This window comes from Aquila chrysaetos, chromosome 6, assembly GCF_900496995.4.
Source record: "Aquila chrysaetos chrysaetos chromosome 6, bAquChr1.4, whole genome shotgun sequence".
In the NCBI taxonomy this organism is placed as follows: domain Eukaryota; kingdom Metazoa; phylum Chordata; class Aves; order Accipitriformes; family Accipitridae; genus Aquila; species Aquila chrysaetos.
Window position 1 is genome coordinate 18,571,986 of NC_044009.1, and position 19,111 is coordinate 18,591,096.

General features: G+C 39.6%; 1 protein-coding gene across 3 annotated transcripts; it reads right to left on the minus strand.

The window, feature by feature from the left end:
* Positions 1-1,684: 1,684 nt before the first annotated feature.
* SLC40A1 (solute carrier family 40 member 1) lies at positions 1,685-18,883 on the minus strand. 3 transcript variants are annotated; one of them, XM_030017519.1, is made up of 8 exons: positions 18,607-18,883; positions 18,248-18,315; positions 13,631-13,790; positions 12,664-12,779; positions 12,213-12,339; positions 8,711-8,953; positions 6,143-6,808; positions 1,685-4,996 (listed from the first exon to the last, which is right to left on the minus strand). In XM_030017519.1, exons 1-8 carry the CDS (start codon positions 18,650-18,652, stop codon positions 4,677-4,679), a joined length of 1,746 nt encoding a protein of 581 aa, XP_029873379.1. In that variant the 5' UTR covers positions 18,653-18,883; the 3' UTR covers positions 1,685-4,676. The 3 variants fall into 3 exon arrangements, with proteins under 3 accessions (XP_029873379.1, XP_029873380.1, XP_040980319.1); XM_030017520.1 differs by lacking the exon at positions 18,607-18,883 and adding an exon at positions 18,539-18,577; XM_041124385.1 differs by lacking the exons at positions 18,248-18,315; positions 18,607-18,883 and adding an exon at positions 14,895-14,916.
* Between the last annotated feature and the right edge of the window lie 228 nt (positions 18,884-19,111).

The following is a 19,111-nucleotide window of genomic DNA, read 5'->3' on the forward strand; positions in this document are numbered from 1 at the left end:
CCTTTGTAAACTAAGAGTTTAAATATATGCTTTGCAAAAGTAGTTGTGTAGGAGGCTGTGAAAGAAGCCTCTGTCCAGCAGGAAAGTTGTTAACACTATGACGTGAAAAGATGAGATCTTTGACAGTGATCACTGAGGGAACACTCTGCCAACTTATGAGGGAAATGAGCTAACTCTGCTAACCTGGGACATATACACCATATACGTTGTAGAAGCAAAGACAGCAGTAACTGTAATATTTTAAAACTACTAGGTATGAACCTACTTACTCTTTTGGAATTTCTAAGAGAGTTTTCTCATTAAAGAAACAGAAAATAGTTTAAATTGAAGGGACTGAGTTCACCCTATCCTTTTCCTTTAACAAGATTCAATTTTCAATCCCTGTATCATCAGTGCTCAGTTTAAGAAAACCCTTTTGAAAATAAAAGCAATTAAATATTCCAGAGCAAAATAATAAAATATGTAATACGCAATATACATTGCCTTCCACAGGCAGGGTTGATTTCTCAACTACCTAGTAAGCAAAGTAGTGCAACAAGCAAGTAAACAGAGTGGTAGGTATCTTCTATCATTCCACCTTTGGTTGCTGAGCACTGAATTTCACAGGGTCTTAGAAAACTCAGAACTTTCCAAAATGTGAACACCTAAGTAAAGGAAAACAGTGAAACCATCAAATGGTAAATTGTGAAGAGCCTTCTTCAGTAAAAAAAAAAAGTGTTTTTTATCCATTAAGTATACTACACAATGCCATCCATGATTCTTTTTCTTTGTACGTACAGAGGTGGATCAGTTAACTACATTTTCAAGTCAGTATTCTAACACTTTTCTTTGTTTCTAAGTGGCAGTGAAGGTGGTAAACATTCCTAAAAATTAAAATTGGTAATCTGACTTTAACATTGACATTTTGGTAGCTCCTATTAAAGCGGCACATCGCTTGCCCTAATGCTACCAAGCCTGATAAAACTACAGGCTGTATTGCATGTAACTCACTACATTCTAATTCCCATAAGGGAATAACATGGTAATAACATAACTGGGGACAACCCATGAAGGTATTTTTCTAGGAAAACCTCTAGTTCAAAGAGGAATCAGTTCAGGGAAATCCTAGTGAATGAGCACAGCATCCTTCCACAGATTGATTCATCACACAAGCATATCCTCAATACATGTAACAAGAAGCAGTCCTGTGTAAAATACTCAACTGAAGTACTTTTCAAGACTAAAACCAGAATATTAAAAGTATCACATTTATTTGTGACCACTCTTACGCCTAGTGTTCTCACCTATAGGTTGCTGCTACAGAAGGTCATAATCTCAAATTCAGTATGGTAAACAGATGACTGGGAAGGTAAAATCACTTGCTTTCTAATGCTCAGCAAGCAAGTACACAAAACCACTATGTCACCAATGCTGGTCCTGGGCTGAGGTTGTAAGACCACAACTTCACCATCTGCTATTACGTCTTAAGTTACCACTGTGGATGGTAAATAAAAATCAGTTCACTAAAGATAGAGCTATAGGGTCACTGAAAGGCTTTTACTACACTCGTTTGCTTCTTCCTCAATGCTATTTGTTTGTGCTTCATGGCTGTTTACATCCCATCACTACAGAAAACCTTCATCTACAGGGTCCACACTAAATATAGCACACTGAGATGCCCACAAACTGAATAATACACGACAAATAATTTTTTATGCAAATTTATTCATTAGCTTTAACAATAGTAATACATAAATCAATACTATGTCCAGCATAAGGTTGTGTAATAAAATAGGCTATTCAGGTAAGATTGATTTCTAGTGCGTACATTTTAAGGGCAGTTTTCATCCAAATTGGACACATTAAAAAAAAATAAATAAATACAAGGCCAAAAATGCTTACTTAATGAAAGTCCTGCTAAGTAAGACTTCAGGCTCCACGTTGCTTCAAAGCACTAATCAGTACAGGTGTCTGCGTACATCTTAGACTTACACACAAATGGGTTGTGCTCAAGCAGCATACATTTTTTGATATCTCAGACTAATACATACAAGGTTTCCAATTTAGACTTCCTTATTCCTCTTAAAGCTAGCATCCACCTTTCTTCTTTCTCTTTTAGGATTGTCTTGCCTTCCAGCTGTGTATGTGCACACACGAATCCTAGCAACATTATGCATACAAAATACAAAGGTTCAGTCCCCTCCCAATATTACTTTTTTGGCTTGAGGTCCAGACTGCACTATCTAGTGAACTATTTATGAAACAAATTGCTACTCAAGTAAGACTACATAGCTCGGGGCAGGGGGAAGGGGAGGAAAAAAAAAAAAAAAAAAAAAAAAAAGACTTTGGGAACATGGTATGCTCCCAGCTCTTATTTGTTATGTTTTTGGAGCTCTCTAGACTTCAGGAGTACATCCTCTCTGGGATGTGTGGTGCTTAGTGCTACAACATTAAGCTTTAGGCACACTGGGCTCTGTAGGCCATAGACAGCCCACAAGAAGCTGCATTTTCAGCTTTGTTTCCCTAATGGCCAGTGAGTCCAATATACACAGTGGCATTCAGATGTTCATCAAAGTGCAGTATAGAGGCATTCACTGACATTTGGGCTACCTTTATTTATATTCAGCAATATTAAAATCTGGTCCCAATTTAGATTAGATACACATGAGAAAACATATTTGGCAAATCAGAGGTATTTTATTTTCTAGTGTATGTATCACATGTTGTATAGGCTATCGTTTGGGCATATTTATTCTACAAATCTAGATAAGCTTGTTTTATTTGCCTTCTGACTTTTAAATTCTGCTGATGGCAAAATTCCCTTTTCCTTAAGAAGTTATACTCAGGATTGAGTCACAAATTTTAAAACTACTCTAATTTACATATTTTACTTCATTATATCAAAACAAAACCCAAAAGCTTGGTCAAAAGTATAAACACTTATAAACCTAGTGAAAACATCCCTGAGAAACTTTCAGTAACATAGCAGTAATGATTTGGTCCATTAGAGGAGAAAAATTGTTACATCCAGTTATTGAACACTGAGGGCTACAAGTACATTGGTTGTACACTGGATTCCCATTCATTCACTTTCACTCCTCTTACAAAATACTGTATCTGAGACAAAAGCCACTAGAGGTTTTTTACATTCTATTTAGTTTGATACATAACGTCATCATTACAAATTTTAAGATGAATGGCCTAGATTCAGCCCTGACGTAACACCTTTAATGTCAATGGAGTTCACACACTCACATTGCAGGGCTGAAGCCTGGCAACACAGATGACTGTGTGAAGGACAGTACCTAAAATAACAAAACCTTAAAAGTTACAGAGGATACTTTTCACAAGTTACTGATGTATATTTTTGCATACTACTTATTTTGAAAGCAAAATATTTTACAAAGATTTAAGTTTAGAAGTCATACTGTCATGCCATAGGAAAACTCAGAACACTACCAGGTTCAACACTACTGAGAAAGCAAAGTACATAGAGTAGTTTCCACAAAAGTGCACATATGGTTAATGACTATGGAAGTACTGTGTTAGTACATGTGCAGGATTAAAAAAAAAAAAAGCAAGAAATTCTTGAAAATCAGAGGGATATATCATTCTTCATTGCTCTCAAGTTGCTTTAGAGGGCCACACAGTCCAACATCTCCTTGTTTTAGTGATATTTTAGAACAAACTAAGTCAAAATTCACCTACATGTAAATCAGATAAATGCAAGTATCCACTTTTTAACTTCTTTTGCGTGGCATACTAATAGTTTTCCAATACATCAGGCTTTAATAGGGTTTCTGAAAACAACAGCATTCAAAAATAAACTAAAGCTGCTTGTACTCTGAGGCAAAAACTAAGTTAGCCCTAGACTTTATCTTTCTGTACCAGTACTCCTGACCTTAGCACTTTCTGCTACATCAAACCTGAGCAGACCTGTCATTTGCAATTAAAAAAGCCATGCTTTATAATGTTACATCAATAGCTTCTGCTAAAATGAGGCTATGTTTTACTTTATGAAGTGCAACAAAAGTGTAATACATATCTTGTACCTAGCACTTGTCTAATTTGTAAGGAAACATGCAAAAAACCTACAAAGGTGTTTCTGTAAAGTTAAACCAAAACAGACAGAATACTAAAAAGATATTTTGAGAAAACATTGGAACTTAAGAGGAACTTAAGGAACCCAAGAAGGACATTTATACCAATTTGAGCAGATAGGGGAGCAGAACTGTTTATGGTAAGGGAAAAACAGAGAAAAACCCCACAAAACCAAATACTGTGTATCAAGTTATTTTGAAGCAACTAAAAAAAACCCCTTTCATTTTGCTCAATGAGCACAAGAATTGTTTAGAATTCATGAACAAATTGAGTATGTACAACCACTAAACAGTATCACTGTGGGGGTTAGCGACAGAAATTCAACATTATTTTTGTGATCAAATACTAGATGCATGACTTGTGGGGATCCTTTGAAACACCACCTGCCAAGATCCAACTATGTTGTTCTCTGCCAAACATGAAACATTTTTACAGGGTCACCATAAGGTGAATTTTAGCTCTCTTGGGACAGCTTCCTCAAACAGCTAAGTTATGCATTCAACTCTAGAGAAACACCTTAGACAGGGTCACAAAAGGCAGCATATGTGTTTAACTGTGACATTTGTGTAGCAAGTTAGTAAGAGAAATGGATCCTTTCAGACAGTAGATGTATTACCAGGTGGTGAACTGTCAGAGACTGCTTTGGGATCAGGAGTGCAACAAACAAAAAGTTGTTTTCCCAAGCTTTTTTGGGCAAATCTGAAGTACATTATGTGGCCCATTGCAACAAAAGATACAGAAATAAGCACCAATAAGCCAAAAGCTTCAGGGTTCGGGGCCAAGATGACCATGATGAAGTGCAGCAAATCAAGAAGATAATTCATGGAGTTTTGGACACCGTTTATGATGCCTCTTTCAGATTCTACCACATTTTCTTGGAGCAACTGTGTGACAGTCAAATCAAAGGACCAAAGGCCTGTGGAGAGAAAAAACAGTTATCTGTACAACTGGGCTTCTCACGGTAAGCTTTCTTTACTGGCACAATTCAATTCATGCTTCCAAACACTCACTTCTGCCAAAAATGCACAGGACAAGCTAGCCTCTTGTCAGACTAGAATGGATTTCACACTGACAGTCAAGAGCAATTTATTTTCCCTTTACTAATATTTCCTGAAATAATACATACAGCTTGACACACTAACTTGCCTGTCACAGCTTGCCTCAACATGTCTATCAAGTTAACAATGTTTTGCTTACCTGTTCCTTATTTGAATAGCTGGTTTACAGCTATTCACACATGTATTCATGCTAGCTACAATTGCTAAGGTTTGCATGACGTTTGCAAAAACAAACACATTTTAAACTATGCAGAATACATAATAATTTACAACAGTCTCAGTTGACACTAGCTTCTATACTGTTTTAGTCCATTAATGATTCAGTTTTAAAAGTTTATCTTGCAAGCAAAATTAATACATGTGAATCAAGTATTTTATTCCTCCAAAATTCAGCAAAAGCTGCAGAAATTGAGTACAAAAATTTTACAAATGAGAATTACTGTTCATTACATTTATGTATTTGACTGCCTGTTCTTGTTGACAGATACTAGTACTACACTAACCAGCAATTCCTCAAAAAATTTAGCTGTCATCCAAATCAAAGTTTCTTCTAAAATTCTTTACTGGTCACAAGTTTAAAGGTTAGACAAGTTATTTAATGAATGCATTAATTTAGTAACTGCTAAGTTTGAAGGTTTTCATAGCAGATGTGTTTAGTTCTGTTTCCTATTAACAAATGGTTTTATTTGGTTGTGAAGGAAGATCACTTAGAGACGAGCATTCCAAAAGACAAGTTGCATTCATCTCCAAATGTGGTAACTTTTCTCCTATTAGTGATATATGATATGCAAGAAATTAGTGCTGCAGTGTCTGCAATGGCGATACTATTGCAAAATCACTTCATTTTTATGTGAAGTGTAATGAATTAGCCTTAGAAATTATATTAACACTTCAACTGTAGCCTACAATTCTAAACTCAGATTTGTATTCAGTTGACAGGCACTGTAATTTTTAGAATTAAAAGCAGACAATAGATCAGATTTTAATAGAGACGTAATACTTACCAACTCTAGCAGCAATGACTCCTGCAAACAGGAGACTAACAGAGATTAAAGGCACAGGCTCAGGACTCATCTCTGGGTCGCTGTTAGCAGGAGTAGTAGACCCGTTTAACAAGTTGGGCATTCCAGCTGCAAAAACCATTTCAGGCTTATCTTCTGGAGATGCTATAGTAGGTAATGGTTCACTTTCAAACAGCCTGGCACTGATGTCAGCAAATGGGGAAACAGTCAAATCCAGAGGACTTCCAGGCATGAATACAGAGATGGCACATAAGACCAGACAAGCAAATTGAGCAATTCCAGAAATAAGGCCCGTGCGAATCAGACCACATTTGCGACGAAGCCAAGTGAAAGCTACTGTTCCCATAATTCCAGTGACTGCCGAGGCACCCATCAGGAGGCTTAGCACAGAGCCACTCAAACCCTGAGTGTATGCATAGCCTGTAGTAATACAATCAAAGCCCAGAACAGTCATATACAGAAATGCAAGACCCATGCCTGCAAGAAACACTGGCTGGTTGTAGTATGCAACCCATCCATCACGAAATGTGATGAAAGGTTCAGCAATCCGGGCAGCACAGCTGATTTCCTTCTCCTGTTGGGGCTCAAAGCCAGTTACATCTTTCTCAACAATTAACTGCACTCCTTCAGCAGGTTTCACATCACTCTCTGTAAACAGAAATGTAACTGTTAGATACAGTCCTGCCTGGAAAGTGCAGTGTAAACAGTGTAAATTGTTTGCAGTTAGTCAGTTCACTGCTGCAGAAGCGTATCAGTTAAATTCTGCAATCATCCTTCCTCTGATTACTTAAATGTTTTAAAGTGTCCTTAAATCCCATCTGTATAGTAAGATGAAGTAAAGTTTATTCCTATCAATATAAAGTCCTGCTTATTTAATTAAACTGTAGTAAGAGGAAGCATAGCCTGCTTCTTTTCAATAGACTTGTGACTGAATGCTCCATTTCCATAAAGAAATTATTAATGAATGCCAACGTTAGTTGGCATTTTAACATAGTGCATTTAAACATACGAGTCTAACCACAGAAAGTAGGGAATACTTAAAACATCTGTCAGTATCTCATGTCATGGTAGAAGAACCAAGGCAGAGATGCTTGCTGAAGCCTACCAAAGCCAAAAGCTTTCAAAACTTGACTTAAAATCTCAGACTATGCTTTTCTACAGCTCCATTTTCACTCTAACATAAGTGAAAGGCACTTCCACTGGTCACAAACTAAAATCCAAAAAATCCACAGCAGTATTTAGATTAGTAATGTGGATAGAAACTATACAAACATTTGGATGCCTGAGCAGTGTTTTTACCCTGTCAAGTTTGAAAAAAAACTCCACATACAGCAAGACACATGAAGTATTTCTGCAACTTTTCAAAATGCAAGTCTTCTACTGAAATCAGAATACTGCACTAGCAAAGATTAAGAAACAATGCCTACATACTGACATTTGCTAAATGCTTCATTCTTCAGGAGCATTCAAGAGCCAGTTGCAAAGCTATAGAGCCTTCTATGCTCTTTATCTTGCTCCCCTCCCCTATCTTAGGCTGCCATCAGCCTAGTCCAATAGCTTACTGGACCAGCTATTACCACAATGGATCGGCTGGCTGGGAAGAAGATACATCTCTTCAGCACTTTTAATAGCAACCTCCTATGTCACTATATATTGAGCAAAGAACAGATTGCCAGCTAGCTTTTAGAGAAAAAAACAGGAATTCTTTATAATCTTTAAAAAAAAAAAAACCAACAAACCACAACATGTTGTAGTTGGGAGCCCATAGCTGAGCTTTCAGTAGTATTCACATACTGCTACCTTAAAAGTGGGAAAATGTTTGTTTTGTATTCCAGTATCTGACATTTCAAATACCTCATTACAAAAAGTCTGTTTCTGAACAATTTTAATTTCTGGTATTAAGACTACCTAAAGTAATGTTTTCAGTAAGTAGTAAAGTAATCAATTTTAAGGTTGCATATAGTCATAGCCATCTACACTGCAAATTCCAGTTCTTCAGCTTGGCCAAGGAAGCAGAGTAGAGGGTCAAAGTAGATTTTTTTTCTCCACTATTTCCTGCAGCATGTGGAACTCATTGAAGCATGCCAGACTAGAAATACTACCACCTATTTTACAACCTCCTGAAAGCCTGTTAGTACTATGAGTAAGTAGACATGAATTAGCAAGAAGGAGTCCTACACAGGCTGTTTTGCTTGTAGACACTACAGAGCAAAGGGCTTTGTCAGCTTATTAGCTATGGTATAGATGGACATGAGCATTCCTCTTGATCAGCCCTAATAACAGGGCAGACTTACTCTAAAGGATTAATTAAGAGGAGATAATTCATTCTTTGGCTGCATTTTATGGGATTCCTCAAATAGCTGCACAAAGTATTGTTACTTAGATTACAGTCTCTGGTATCTATATCCAAAACCTGAAACCTCCAAGCTATGAGTATAAAGCTATATAGCCTCAAAGCAGTGTCTGTAGAAGACAACAGTCAACACTTCAGTTTGACTGATACAGTGAATATACTGTGAATTTGAACAGTTACTTCTGTGTTTTCAGTACCTTTCTTTACATTCAGCTGTTTCAGTTCCGATTCCTCAACTTTTGCACATTTGAGAGCCAGAGTAGGGGTTTTCTGATAAACCTTCCAGAGCAGCAGATATTCCACACACATCGACATCAGGTTCCAGCCAGAAATGAATCCACAGCCAATCATCGGGGAGCCAAATGTCATTATCTGACCAACTGCCATTGGGGCCAAGATATTGGTCAACTGATCAATTCTTCTTATTGTGGCATTCATATCTGTCAGAAATTATTTGATAATATGAAATAATTGCTGAACACTTACAGTGAAATATTCACTAACATAATTGAGGATTGCACACGTATACACATCAAGCTAAGAAGTCTTGCTCCAACTGTAACTGGTTCCAGCAGGAGCAGGAGTTAGACTGCTAACCAGAGGCACCTTTAGAGTGTCCCAATGTTTAAGTCTACTGCAACGAACTAAAGCGTTTGTAAGCCAAATCCTACTCCTGCCAGTTTTCCCTGCACGAGGTCTTCTAGGTTTAGCATGCTGGGTTTACAGTGGAAGTGTACTCCTGCAGGTAAAACTGTTAGTCATGAGATCAGATTACCCTTACATCCTAGTGACATTATGGACTCCTAAGCATATCTCTGTAACATTCAAACCTAGCATGCACAACTCCAGACATTAATAGGAATCTCATATGGTAGAATTCTTTCCTGTAGAGGTAATTTTAGCATCTACTATCTCCCAATGCTGGACCAGGTATTTCTTGATCTCCTCCATTTACTTATAATAACTGGTGACCACAGTAGCCACTGCGATAGCAGCAGACATTTGAAATGGCTTTAAATTTCCTTATTGAGTCACACTGGTTGATGGCATTCTGAGAATGTAGGCATTCTCAGAACTTACCGAGCAAAGTCCTCACTCCTCTCTGTTCCACACTCTGATGTATATGGTGGAAACAAGCAGCCCATTCTTAGCATGAATGCATCTTCCATTTACTGGTAGGGGATGTCTCACCCTCCCCATCTTAACTGCTTTAGTGTCATTACACCCACTGGGCTCCTGTAAGTTTCCAATTAATGGTGCCATTATTCCACCCCTAAAAGCTGCTAGATGCTCAATGGTTTTGCACATCAGGGCTTCATGCTGCTTAGAAGTACATCCCAAACCCATTTCAGAGTCCTCTTATGAAATCAGAGCATTTGAAGGGCAAGTGAAACTGTATACCAGTATGAAGCTGCTTTTCTGAATCTGTAGAGAATTACTCCTTGCCATTCAAAGAAATGTTTAGGTTATTCTAATCAGAATTCAAAGTGAATTAAATGTTAATTATTTGACTGAGGGTTAACTGAGTAAGTTACATACTTGCATAATATTTGTCTTTGGAAATTCCCAGAACTAAGCTTTGGTTTTTGAGTTATTTGAGGAAGGCTAATATTTCCACTCAGGAAAGGTACAAAGTAAAAGTGAATGGAAAAATTAAACCAAGGACAATGAAGAAGGGGAAGCCAAGGCAATTTTTTACTTCCCTATTCCACTAACTTACTTAACTAAGGCTCCTCTCTGAGGAAAGGTAAGAGTGCAGAGATGGACAACAGTATTTGCTGCAAAGTCAGTGCTGGCATGTAGTTTTTTAAATTAAGGAATTTCAACAGTCTCCAAGATACATTATGATTAAACACATAGCAACCCTATTCAGCCTGAAAGAGATCCTTTAGACAGATCTGTTGAACTAAGGTGCTTAGTTCTGTGGGGTTTTTTGTTTTTAAATTAAGTTGCAAGAGAATTTAGAGTAACCTCTTCCCTGATTTTTCAGTACAGCATTATACAGAAGTGGTCATACAATTCTGTCTGAGATCATGAAGCAGTACAGAGGCAGGACTGCCTCCCATGCAGCAGTTCTCGGCAGGTGTGGTCTGTACCTTATCTCATGTGTAGTTAAGTAGTACAGGGATTGGGGAGATGATTTGCTGAATAAGATCTGCCGCAAGAAGAAAGGTTAACGAGAAACATTCAAACTTTAAGGCTTTTACGGATAGATGGTATTTTTCTCCTTGTGATTCACACGCAGAAAGAAAGTTAACCTGTACTGCTGCTCTACAAAAGGCATGACCTAAAAAGGCACTGCAAGGTCAAAATAAAAGACTATGGTGGAAAATGAAAATGGAAAATGAAAGCAAAACACTTTTCATCCCTGTAATTAAGAACTAGCCTCTGCTGGATGAGATGGGGAAGTAAGATTCCTTCACTGGAGATAATCATCAAGAATAAATCTGCAACACAGGATTCAAATCCCTACAAGCACTCCGACATGTAAACTGAACTTTATGGGCAATTTAGGCAGCTTCATATAAAATTAAGAGTCCAGAAGCTGAAATGCTGCTTAGGCCTGGAGGTATCTAAATTCCACAAGTGTCAGACTTAAAACTTTAGTCCCAGAGTTACTTTAGTGAGCTATAAATGTCTTGGCAATGTTAAGCTGCTCTGTGCCTTGTTTGCACTTCAGTATCAGTTCCTCTATCTGGGACGGCTTAAGTCTCCTTAGAGGGTTGATTCAGAGCCCATATAGCCTGCCCAAGTTCATCGCAAAAAATGCTGCTTGCCACACTGTCCGTTACAATCGGAGCAGCAGCATAGCCAAAGATCAATCATACGTCCCTTGGTGTGAATGGCCTTGTGGCTAGGAGTAGCCCCCAGCAAAGGAGAGTCAGGTTCAATGCATCCTTGGGGAGGATTCCAAACAATCTCCCACATCCAAGTAGTGTCATGACTACCAAGCTGCAGTAGAATTTGAATGGGAACTCATTCTCTCTCCTAATAACGCCATGCCACTGGGCAAGAAAGGGGGAAAAAGGAAAAATATTTACCAGGCAAAAAAGAAGGTTAAGTCTGTAGTCTAATATCAAAGGTACAAAATGTCAAAAGAATACAGAGTTTCCAGTTCCAACTCTAGAAAAGTGTTCACAGCTCTGAGTTAGACATCTAATGCTAGAAAAGTGCAACATTTCAAATGTATCTGCATGCACAGCATTTCCTATTGGCAATTTCCTGATCCACCTACTTTACTGTTCTGGACTTCATTCTCATGTACCTCTTTCTTTGATCCCTATGTGAGGAGCCCAGTTACGCAACAGTTTTCTGTTTCATTCCAGGGACCTAAAAATAAAGTATTGCAACACTTGGCCTGGAAGTTAAATAGCTTTTCTATTAAACACTGGTTATTTGATTTAAGAGTGTGGTGTATGTTTATTTTGTTCAGCAAGAATAAAGTTTTCCTGACAAAGCTGCAGTAGGACTAAAAGGAGGACAAAACAAGTTTAGGGATGCCTAACTGAATTGTAATTACACAATCTCAGTGAGTGTAGTCCAGAGCAGGGAAGAGGAATGTGAAGGTTACCCTTTTTACCTGCTGTTTTCTCATAATATCTGGAACTCAAAGACATGCTGACCTCTGTAAAACTCTAGTCTAAAAATCAAGCTTGGAAAGTAAGACATTTAAGGTATTAAAAAGGCAACATATTTCACCTGCCAGTTTGCTTCTGTCTTCCCCTGCAACCACAACAATCCAGTCCCTCTGAATTGTGATCGCTGTGGCAGTGCTGGCCAAATTGGCAATATTTGCTATAGTGATAACCAGGATATAGCACATCGTCTAGAGAAATGGGGGGAAAGAGTTAAAAGGTGAGAAAATTGATGAAGGGAGATCTCCACTCCTACCCTGTACAACAAGACACTTTTACATTTGAATCCATACATTTTAGTGTTATTGTTCAGACAAAACTAGACTAAGTCTACTTTACAATTCCTGACAGAAAACAATCACCTCTGTTTACCCAGCTAGCTCAAAGTTTCATTTGCCAGTTTTAGCTCCCAGGAATGTCTAAACAGACTAGAGAGAAAAATAAAAATTCAGTCTCCCATGCTCCCCAAAGTTTCTTTTTAAGTTAATTCCTTATTAACAAGTTCAAGCACTCACAAGAAGCCATCCATGATATAAGGTCAAAAGCTGTGTCTTAAACAAGAAGATAATCATCAGGATAATACCACACAGGATGACAGATGCATTCTGTACAACCAAGGATGTCTGGGCCACTGTTTCAAATCAAAACAGAGAGCAACAGTTAAGAACATAAGAGTGAGCTAAGTATAAGCTTAAGGAGGTTCTAATTAAGGAACACACACAGATTCTTTAAATATTTTTATTTTTCTATTCTGCCCCCAAAATATAAGTGGTAAAACTATACTTCATATTAGATTTTGAATCTTCCATTGTCTTAAAGAAACAAATTAATGTCTGATGTAACTTCACAGATATTAACAATTTAGAGTCCAAGTAGGTCTTTTCTCAATCAAAACCCAAACTGTACCTGTTTAAATGCTGACATTATTTTTAAAGCGGTAAAAACAAAATTTAGCTTGAGTCTCTAAAATTCACCTTCAGCATACCATGGAAGTGATGTTATTCTGTAAACTCTTGGAAAGTAAATCTGTGTACAAAGAACTTGATGCCATGTTATTTATAAACAGACTAGAGCATACATATTTAAAATATGTATAATGCAAACGCAGTGAGTGTTTACACTTAAGTGGAAGATGTTTGGATCCAGAGACAACACAATAAATAATGCAAGTGTATGTTAGTATTCGACTGTAAAGAACATGGTCTATAGTCCTTCAAGTTATGTGCTTTTTACCTTTTGCATTTCTGCACATCATACAGGTTTAGCCTGAGTAGTGGACATATTGTGACATAAAACTGTTTTCCTCCTGTCTTTGACACTATCTCTGTATAATCATTACCACTCTGAAACACTACCCTTTCTTAAAAAAAACTGAGCAAGCCCCATTCTTGTATTTGACTTGAGGAGTTAACTCTATCAGCTTTATCTTTTTACATTAATTTGATGCATCCTTAAGTAAATAACCTGCTCTAGGCATCTAACCTTTGAGCCTGGAGTTCTTGTCCACCCAGTCTCCAATAATGGCTCCCAGGAGAAGAACTGATCCCGCCACAACCAGTCCATACACTGCAGTCAGGAGTAAGCTGTTTCCATAAAGTTCAACCAGGAATACAGACACAGCAAAATGCCACATACGATCTCCCTTTAAGAGTAACAGAGAGTATATACACAACATTACTATTTGCACTTTGCAAGCACACAAGTTGACTATTTCACTAACGCCTCAACAAAAGACAGTATTAACATAAAAGTTTGTTACACATGCAGGGAGGGGGTGTGGGGTGTGTGTGTTTGGTTTTTTGTTGTGGCTTGGTTTGGGTTTTTTTAAATTTTGGGGTTGGTGTTTTTTGATGACTACATCCTGTCATCATCAATTTTCTCCCAGTATCACCAAGATCATCTGTCCAAATCAAGCACAGCATTACAGCTTGTAGTACGACATCAAAAATCCCAGATATTTTCTATTATAATATTACAGGACAAAGTCTGTTACCAGCCACATCCAACAAGCCTCAGAAAGCTTACACAGATTCTCCAGCACAGATCAAGTATTAGCAACAGATTTATTGACTACCGATACTATTTAAATAACTTTAAGACAGCAGTTTGCTCTTAGACAATCAAAGCTTAAATGCTGCTTTAAAACACAAGAGCCAGTCAAGCCAAAGCAAGTCATGATACAATTCAGGATAGACGGGTAGATGATGGGTAAATCAAGGAACCTGGTGTCCTGAATGTTAACTCAAGTTGCTGAAGTCAATGGACTTAAGCATTGGCATATTAGCAAGAGGTAGAATATCAGAGCTCGTTTAACCTATTGTGAACTCATTGCTAGTTCAACCTATTTAGCCAGTTGCTAGTTTAACCTAGTGCTTAGAATACAAAATTTTCATGTTCTGATACCACTTACTACAGGTAAAAAAAAGCCCAAAATGCTAAACATGTCCAAGTAAAGTAATTTTCATATTATTCAAAGCATTTTTAGGTTTGCTGCCAAACAGACCTGTGGCTTGCTAATGAATCCATCGAGGTTTTATGTTGTCATATGATGGGAGTTCACATTTCACTTTATTTCTAAACATATTGCAAAGAAATGCACTACAGAAAATGCTTTATGCAATCAATAACAAAGCAGATGAATAGAAATAACTCATACTACTATAGGGCATGCAGTTTGTTTAATAAGGGTCCCTAATATTAGTCTTTTATAAACCAAACATGAAACCATTTTCTTCTGCTGCCTTACCTTAAATAAGCAATTGTTATGTCATACACTGAATAGCACACACGTCTAAGGGCCTCAAATATTCTGAAGGGCTGGGGGAGGTATAACATAAAAGCACTTTTGAAAAGCAAAGTCTGCCAAATCTAACATACCATAACACAGCAATCAAGAGATACAAAAAAAGCATGCTATTTGGAGGGTCAAAATAATTGCAAAGTTTGATCAAAGTCTCCAATGTAGTATAGATGCACAAAAAAGAATTCGCCTTCTAATGTTATTGAAGTTCTCTGAAGGAGATTTCTTCAAACACTATAACGTTTAAACATTCATGTTTGTTTCCTTAACCATAGGCAGAAAAAAAAAAATTGCATCCCAATCATGTGGGAAGACAAATTTCACTTGTTCAAGGAAAAGCTCTGGGTATTTTCTATGTTTAACTAAAACCAATGAAAAAAAAATGCAAACACAAGCATGATCAGCTTAGACGTGCCCTCTCATATCTAATAAACCAGTTTTCACTCTCCAGAGACACCTAAAGTCTCCTGTAAAATATGTTCCACTTTCATTCCATGGTTAGTAGAAGTACATAGAAAGTATTCTAGAAATGAAAACACGGGGATATAATTTCCCAAGTCGAGCATTCACTTAAACTTAATATGACCTGAGTTACCTCTTTACTGCATTTCACTTAAAATGCATCCAGGTGGATTAACTGTGTTTTGATTATCCTGGGTAACTGTTTATTAAGCTAGAAAAATAATCAAAAGAGTACTTTCACATTAAAGCTTCATAACAGAGGTTTGTTGGTTTTTTTCCTTTATGCAGAGATGTTTCAGTTACTGAATCCTGACACGATGAAAAAGGCATTTTAAATAAAAAATGGAAGTATGTGAAAGTCTGTGCTAGCCACTACTGTCAGAGCAAAAAACCTGATCTCACTTGAAACTGACAGGAAGATTCCTTTGACTCCAGTGCGATCATCCATTTAAGGAGCCTGTGAACTCTGTTCAACCTTATCCAACACATTTACCCAGAGATTTTGATCAGGCCAAGCCACACAGATAATTTTGGGGGTAACTAAAGCTGTTCCAACCTGGAAGCATGAGTTTCTTTCAGGAATTAAAACCCATTATGAGCAAGCAAAGATAAATTAGTATCACAGAAGAACAGTATTAGTGAATTACAGAGGTTTGAAGCAGATATGTAATTTCAAGCTAAGATCTACTGAAATTTAAACAGTAAATATTGCCTTCAGAAACGGGCAAAGCCTTGATCGTAGATATTTAATCCCACTTTAAAACATCTCAAAGTGTGGATACTTCAACACTTTCAAGTAAATAACTACAGCCATTTAGCCTCACCATCTTTTTAAAGATGGTTCTTGCTCTTCTGTCATTATGATTAGCCTTATAACCATCTCAGACTGAATGCATACAATCCCATCTCAGAACTGAAGCCAGTAAGTCAAGCAGTAGCCAGGCTACTACCTACTGACAGGCGTCCTGAGGTCTGAGTGGCACAGATAAGGCTGGGAAGCTGCAACTGACCTCCTGGCAAGCATTAGGCCTGGCACCAACAAAGCAAACCCAGTTTCATTCTGCTCTTTCTTGACTGCCAAGCGATAGACAGCAATGAATTAAAAACATAAAGGCAATAGCATAAGGTCTGAGGCTCCAGTTCAGCAGTGCAGTCCTGCCTCTTAAGATCACTGAGGCCAAGCACACACTCACGACGTTTTACTGAACAAGAGCCTAAGACATAGTCTAGACTTTGTTCAAATCTGAACATTTGTGGAGATGTGACACATTTAATCATTTACAGCTTCTCTCTGTATTTGGGAATGGCTTAGTAGCACAGAGACCAAATTTGCGGTCTCAATTACAGCAAAACCACATTTCTATCAGGTTTTGTATTGCAGACATAGCCATTTTAGAACAAAGATGATTTATTACTTTGAGTTCTGAAGACTAAGGTGCTTGTTTATTGTTCCTGCTAGCAAAAAACATTTAGACTACAGGAACACTAAAGCTTAGGAGATATAAAAGGTGCAGTCCTGCACCCAGTTCTGTCAAAATAAGCTGTATTTCTGTTGCATCAGCAGGTTTGGTTGGGGTTTTTTTTGAGTCAAGATTTTCGGCACAAAAGAAAACACACTGGAACAAGGAGTATACTATTAATATTGCTAAACAGCTCAACAGACACCTTGCAGTCTAATGGTTGTTACGGTGTGCGACGTTGCTTTCAAACTCTGCTTTGTCACCTTTACTCACATACCCTGAGAGCAGTCCCACTGCTGAGTTTTGAAACACTCGTCAGAGAGGAGTAAGCAGGGTTTGCCAAATTGCCAGTTAGGCACTTTGTGGGTATTACTGACAAAAACTGTTGCAGGTAACAACCCTGGCCTCTGAAAAGCAGTGAACCAAATGGAAGCATCACCACTGAGCTCCTTCGATAATATCAATAATTGCTAAAATATTGCACTTGTTTAAACAAGCGTTTGGTACCACTCCAAGCCTTCTCCCATTAACAGAAACGTCAGTATGACCTCCCAGGTTAGTGAAAGCGAAGAGCTACCAAAGTTAGCATGTAACGTTGTAACTGTATATCGGCCACTTGTTCACTGCTATACAAAGCACACATTAAACCGGTCCAAAATCCAGGACTAAAGACAAAACAGGGAATATTAGGGAGGAAACTTTCCACTTCTTTTTGAATCAAACCAAATGGAAGGAGTCTTAAGACTGTATTATAAGTCACATATATTCTTGATTTTATTATATGGATTAGAACAAGATTGTCTATTTTTAGTGCATATTTTAAGATTTTTTTAGTATGCTTCAAGCGAGTAAAAACTGGTATAGTAAGTTATGTCAGTACAGAAGGAAAGCATTTCAGAAGGCAAACATTTTGACAGAAAACAAGACACCTCCTGACACTCAACAGGTTTGCTAATGAGTGGCAGTAAAGGGTCCATTCTAAACATTGAGTATATCCCATTAGTAAGTATACAAGTCCTTCAAATACGTGTTGCAACGGACCGTCTTCCATTCTATTATGGACTATGTTTCATTTCTTTTGCTCAGAACTTACTCTATAAGGAGCCTCACCGGTTCTGTAGTTACTTAAACAGGTACAGAACCAGGCCCTCAGGAAATTGAGTACTGCACTACTCCGCAGTACTGAAAACTGAACCTACTGCAACATACCACGTAAAGATTACGAAGACTCTTAGCAGCGAGGTGCTGTAACGAAACCTCTGTCTTCGTGGTGGCGTGCCATTTTGTGAAGATTTTGGGGGAAGTACCGACAACGCGCAGGCAAGTCGCAGCTAGGTTAACAAAATCCTACTTCTACCAGGCCAGTATCTTACTTACCCAAGTGGACAGCGCGTGTCCAAGATAAAGAAGAAACTTTGCCGACATAAAATAGGCAACCACAGATCCTAAACGAGAGATAAGAAACAAAAGCTAAAGGAGGCTCGGGCGCACCCACCGCGTTTCGGCACACGGCGGGTACTACCGGCTGCCCTGGAGGAACCCAACACCGCTTCCAGAGCGAAGCCGCCACCGGGACACGCCGCCTCCCGGGGCGGCGGCTACCGCGCCGGAGCCCGCCGGCCTCGGCGGGGCCTCTCTCGCGCGCCCCTCGCCCCCCGCCCCGCTCACCCGCGCCCGCTCCGCGCCCGGCAACCGAGCGAGAGGCGCCCCGGCCGCCTCCGCCGCCGCGCACTGACCGCAGCCCCGCCGCCGCTCGCCCGCCGGCTCCGCTCCCCGCGCCATGCCGGCCCGCTCAGCCGCCGCCAGAGCCCGGTGCCGAGAGGAGGCGGGGGGACGCGCGGCTTCGCTCCGTGTTGCCTTCCCCGACTTAGCTAGCACTGTAGCTGAAGTCGGAAAGCCTTAGCCTTATGCGGCCGCGGGCGGCCGGGGACGCTCCGCCGCGGAGGGGGGCCGAGCGCCCTGCGACGCCCGGCTCGCTCTGCGGGGCCGCTGCTGCCGGAGGCGCGGAGGCGTCGGGCTGGGGGCCGCGCCGCGCACCGCCCTTTGTAGGCGGCCGCGGGCACCGCCCGCCCGGCCCGGCCCGGCCCGCCCCCGGGGCGGCCCCCGGCCCGCCCCCGCCCGTGCCCGGCCGGCCGGGAGCAGGGGCCCGCGGGGCAGAGCCGCCGCGCAGCCCCGGGGGCGGCGGGGGGCCGGCCTGCCCGCGGTCGGGTGCTGGGCCCCCAGCAGCCGCGAGAGCCGCTG

What these genes read in the sequence shown, in the direction of transcription:
- SLC40A1 (XM_030017519.1), bottom strand. Translation starts at nt 18,652, where the DNA reads ATGGCGCGGGGAGCGGAGCCGGCGGGCGAGCGGCGGCGGGGCTGCG. An exon ending in GACACGCGCTGTCCACTTGG is followed by an intron (nt 13,791 to 18,247) that starts GTAAGTAAGATA and finishes TTACTCTTAAAG; the next exon opens with GGAGATCGTATGTGGCATTT. An exon ending in ACAGCTGAATGTAAAGAAAG is followed by an intron (nt 6,809 to 8,710) that starts GTACTGAAAACA and finishes TTCTGTTTACAG; the next exon opens with AGAGTGATGTGAAACCTGCT.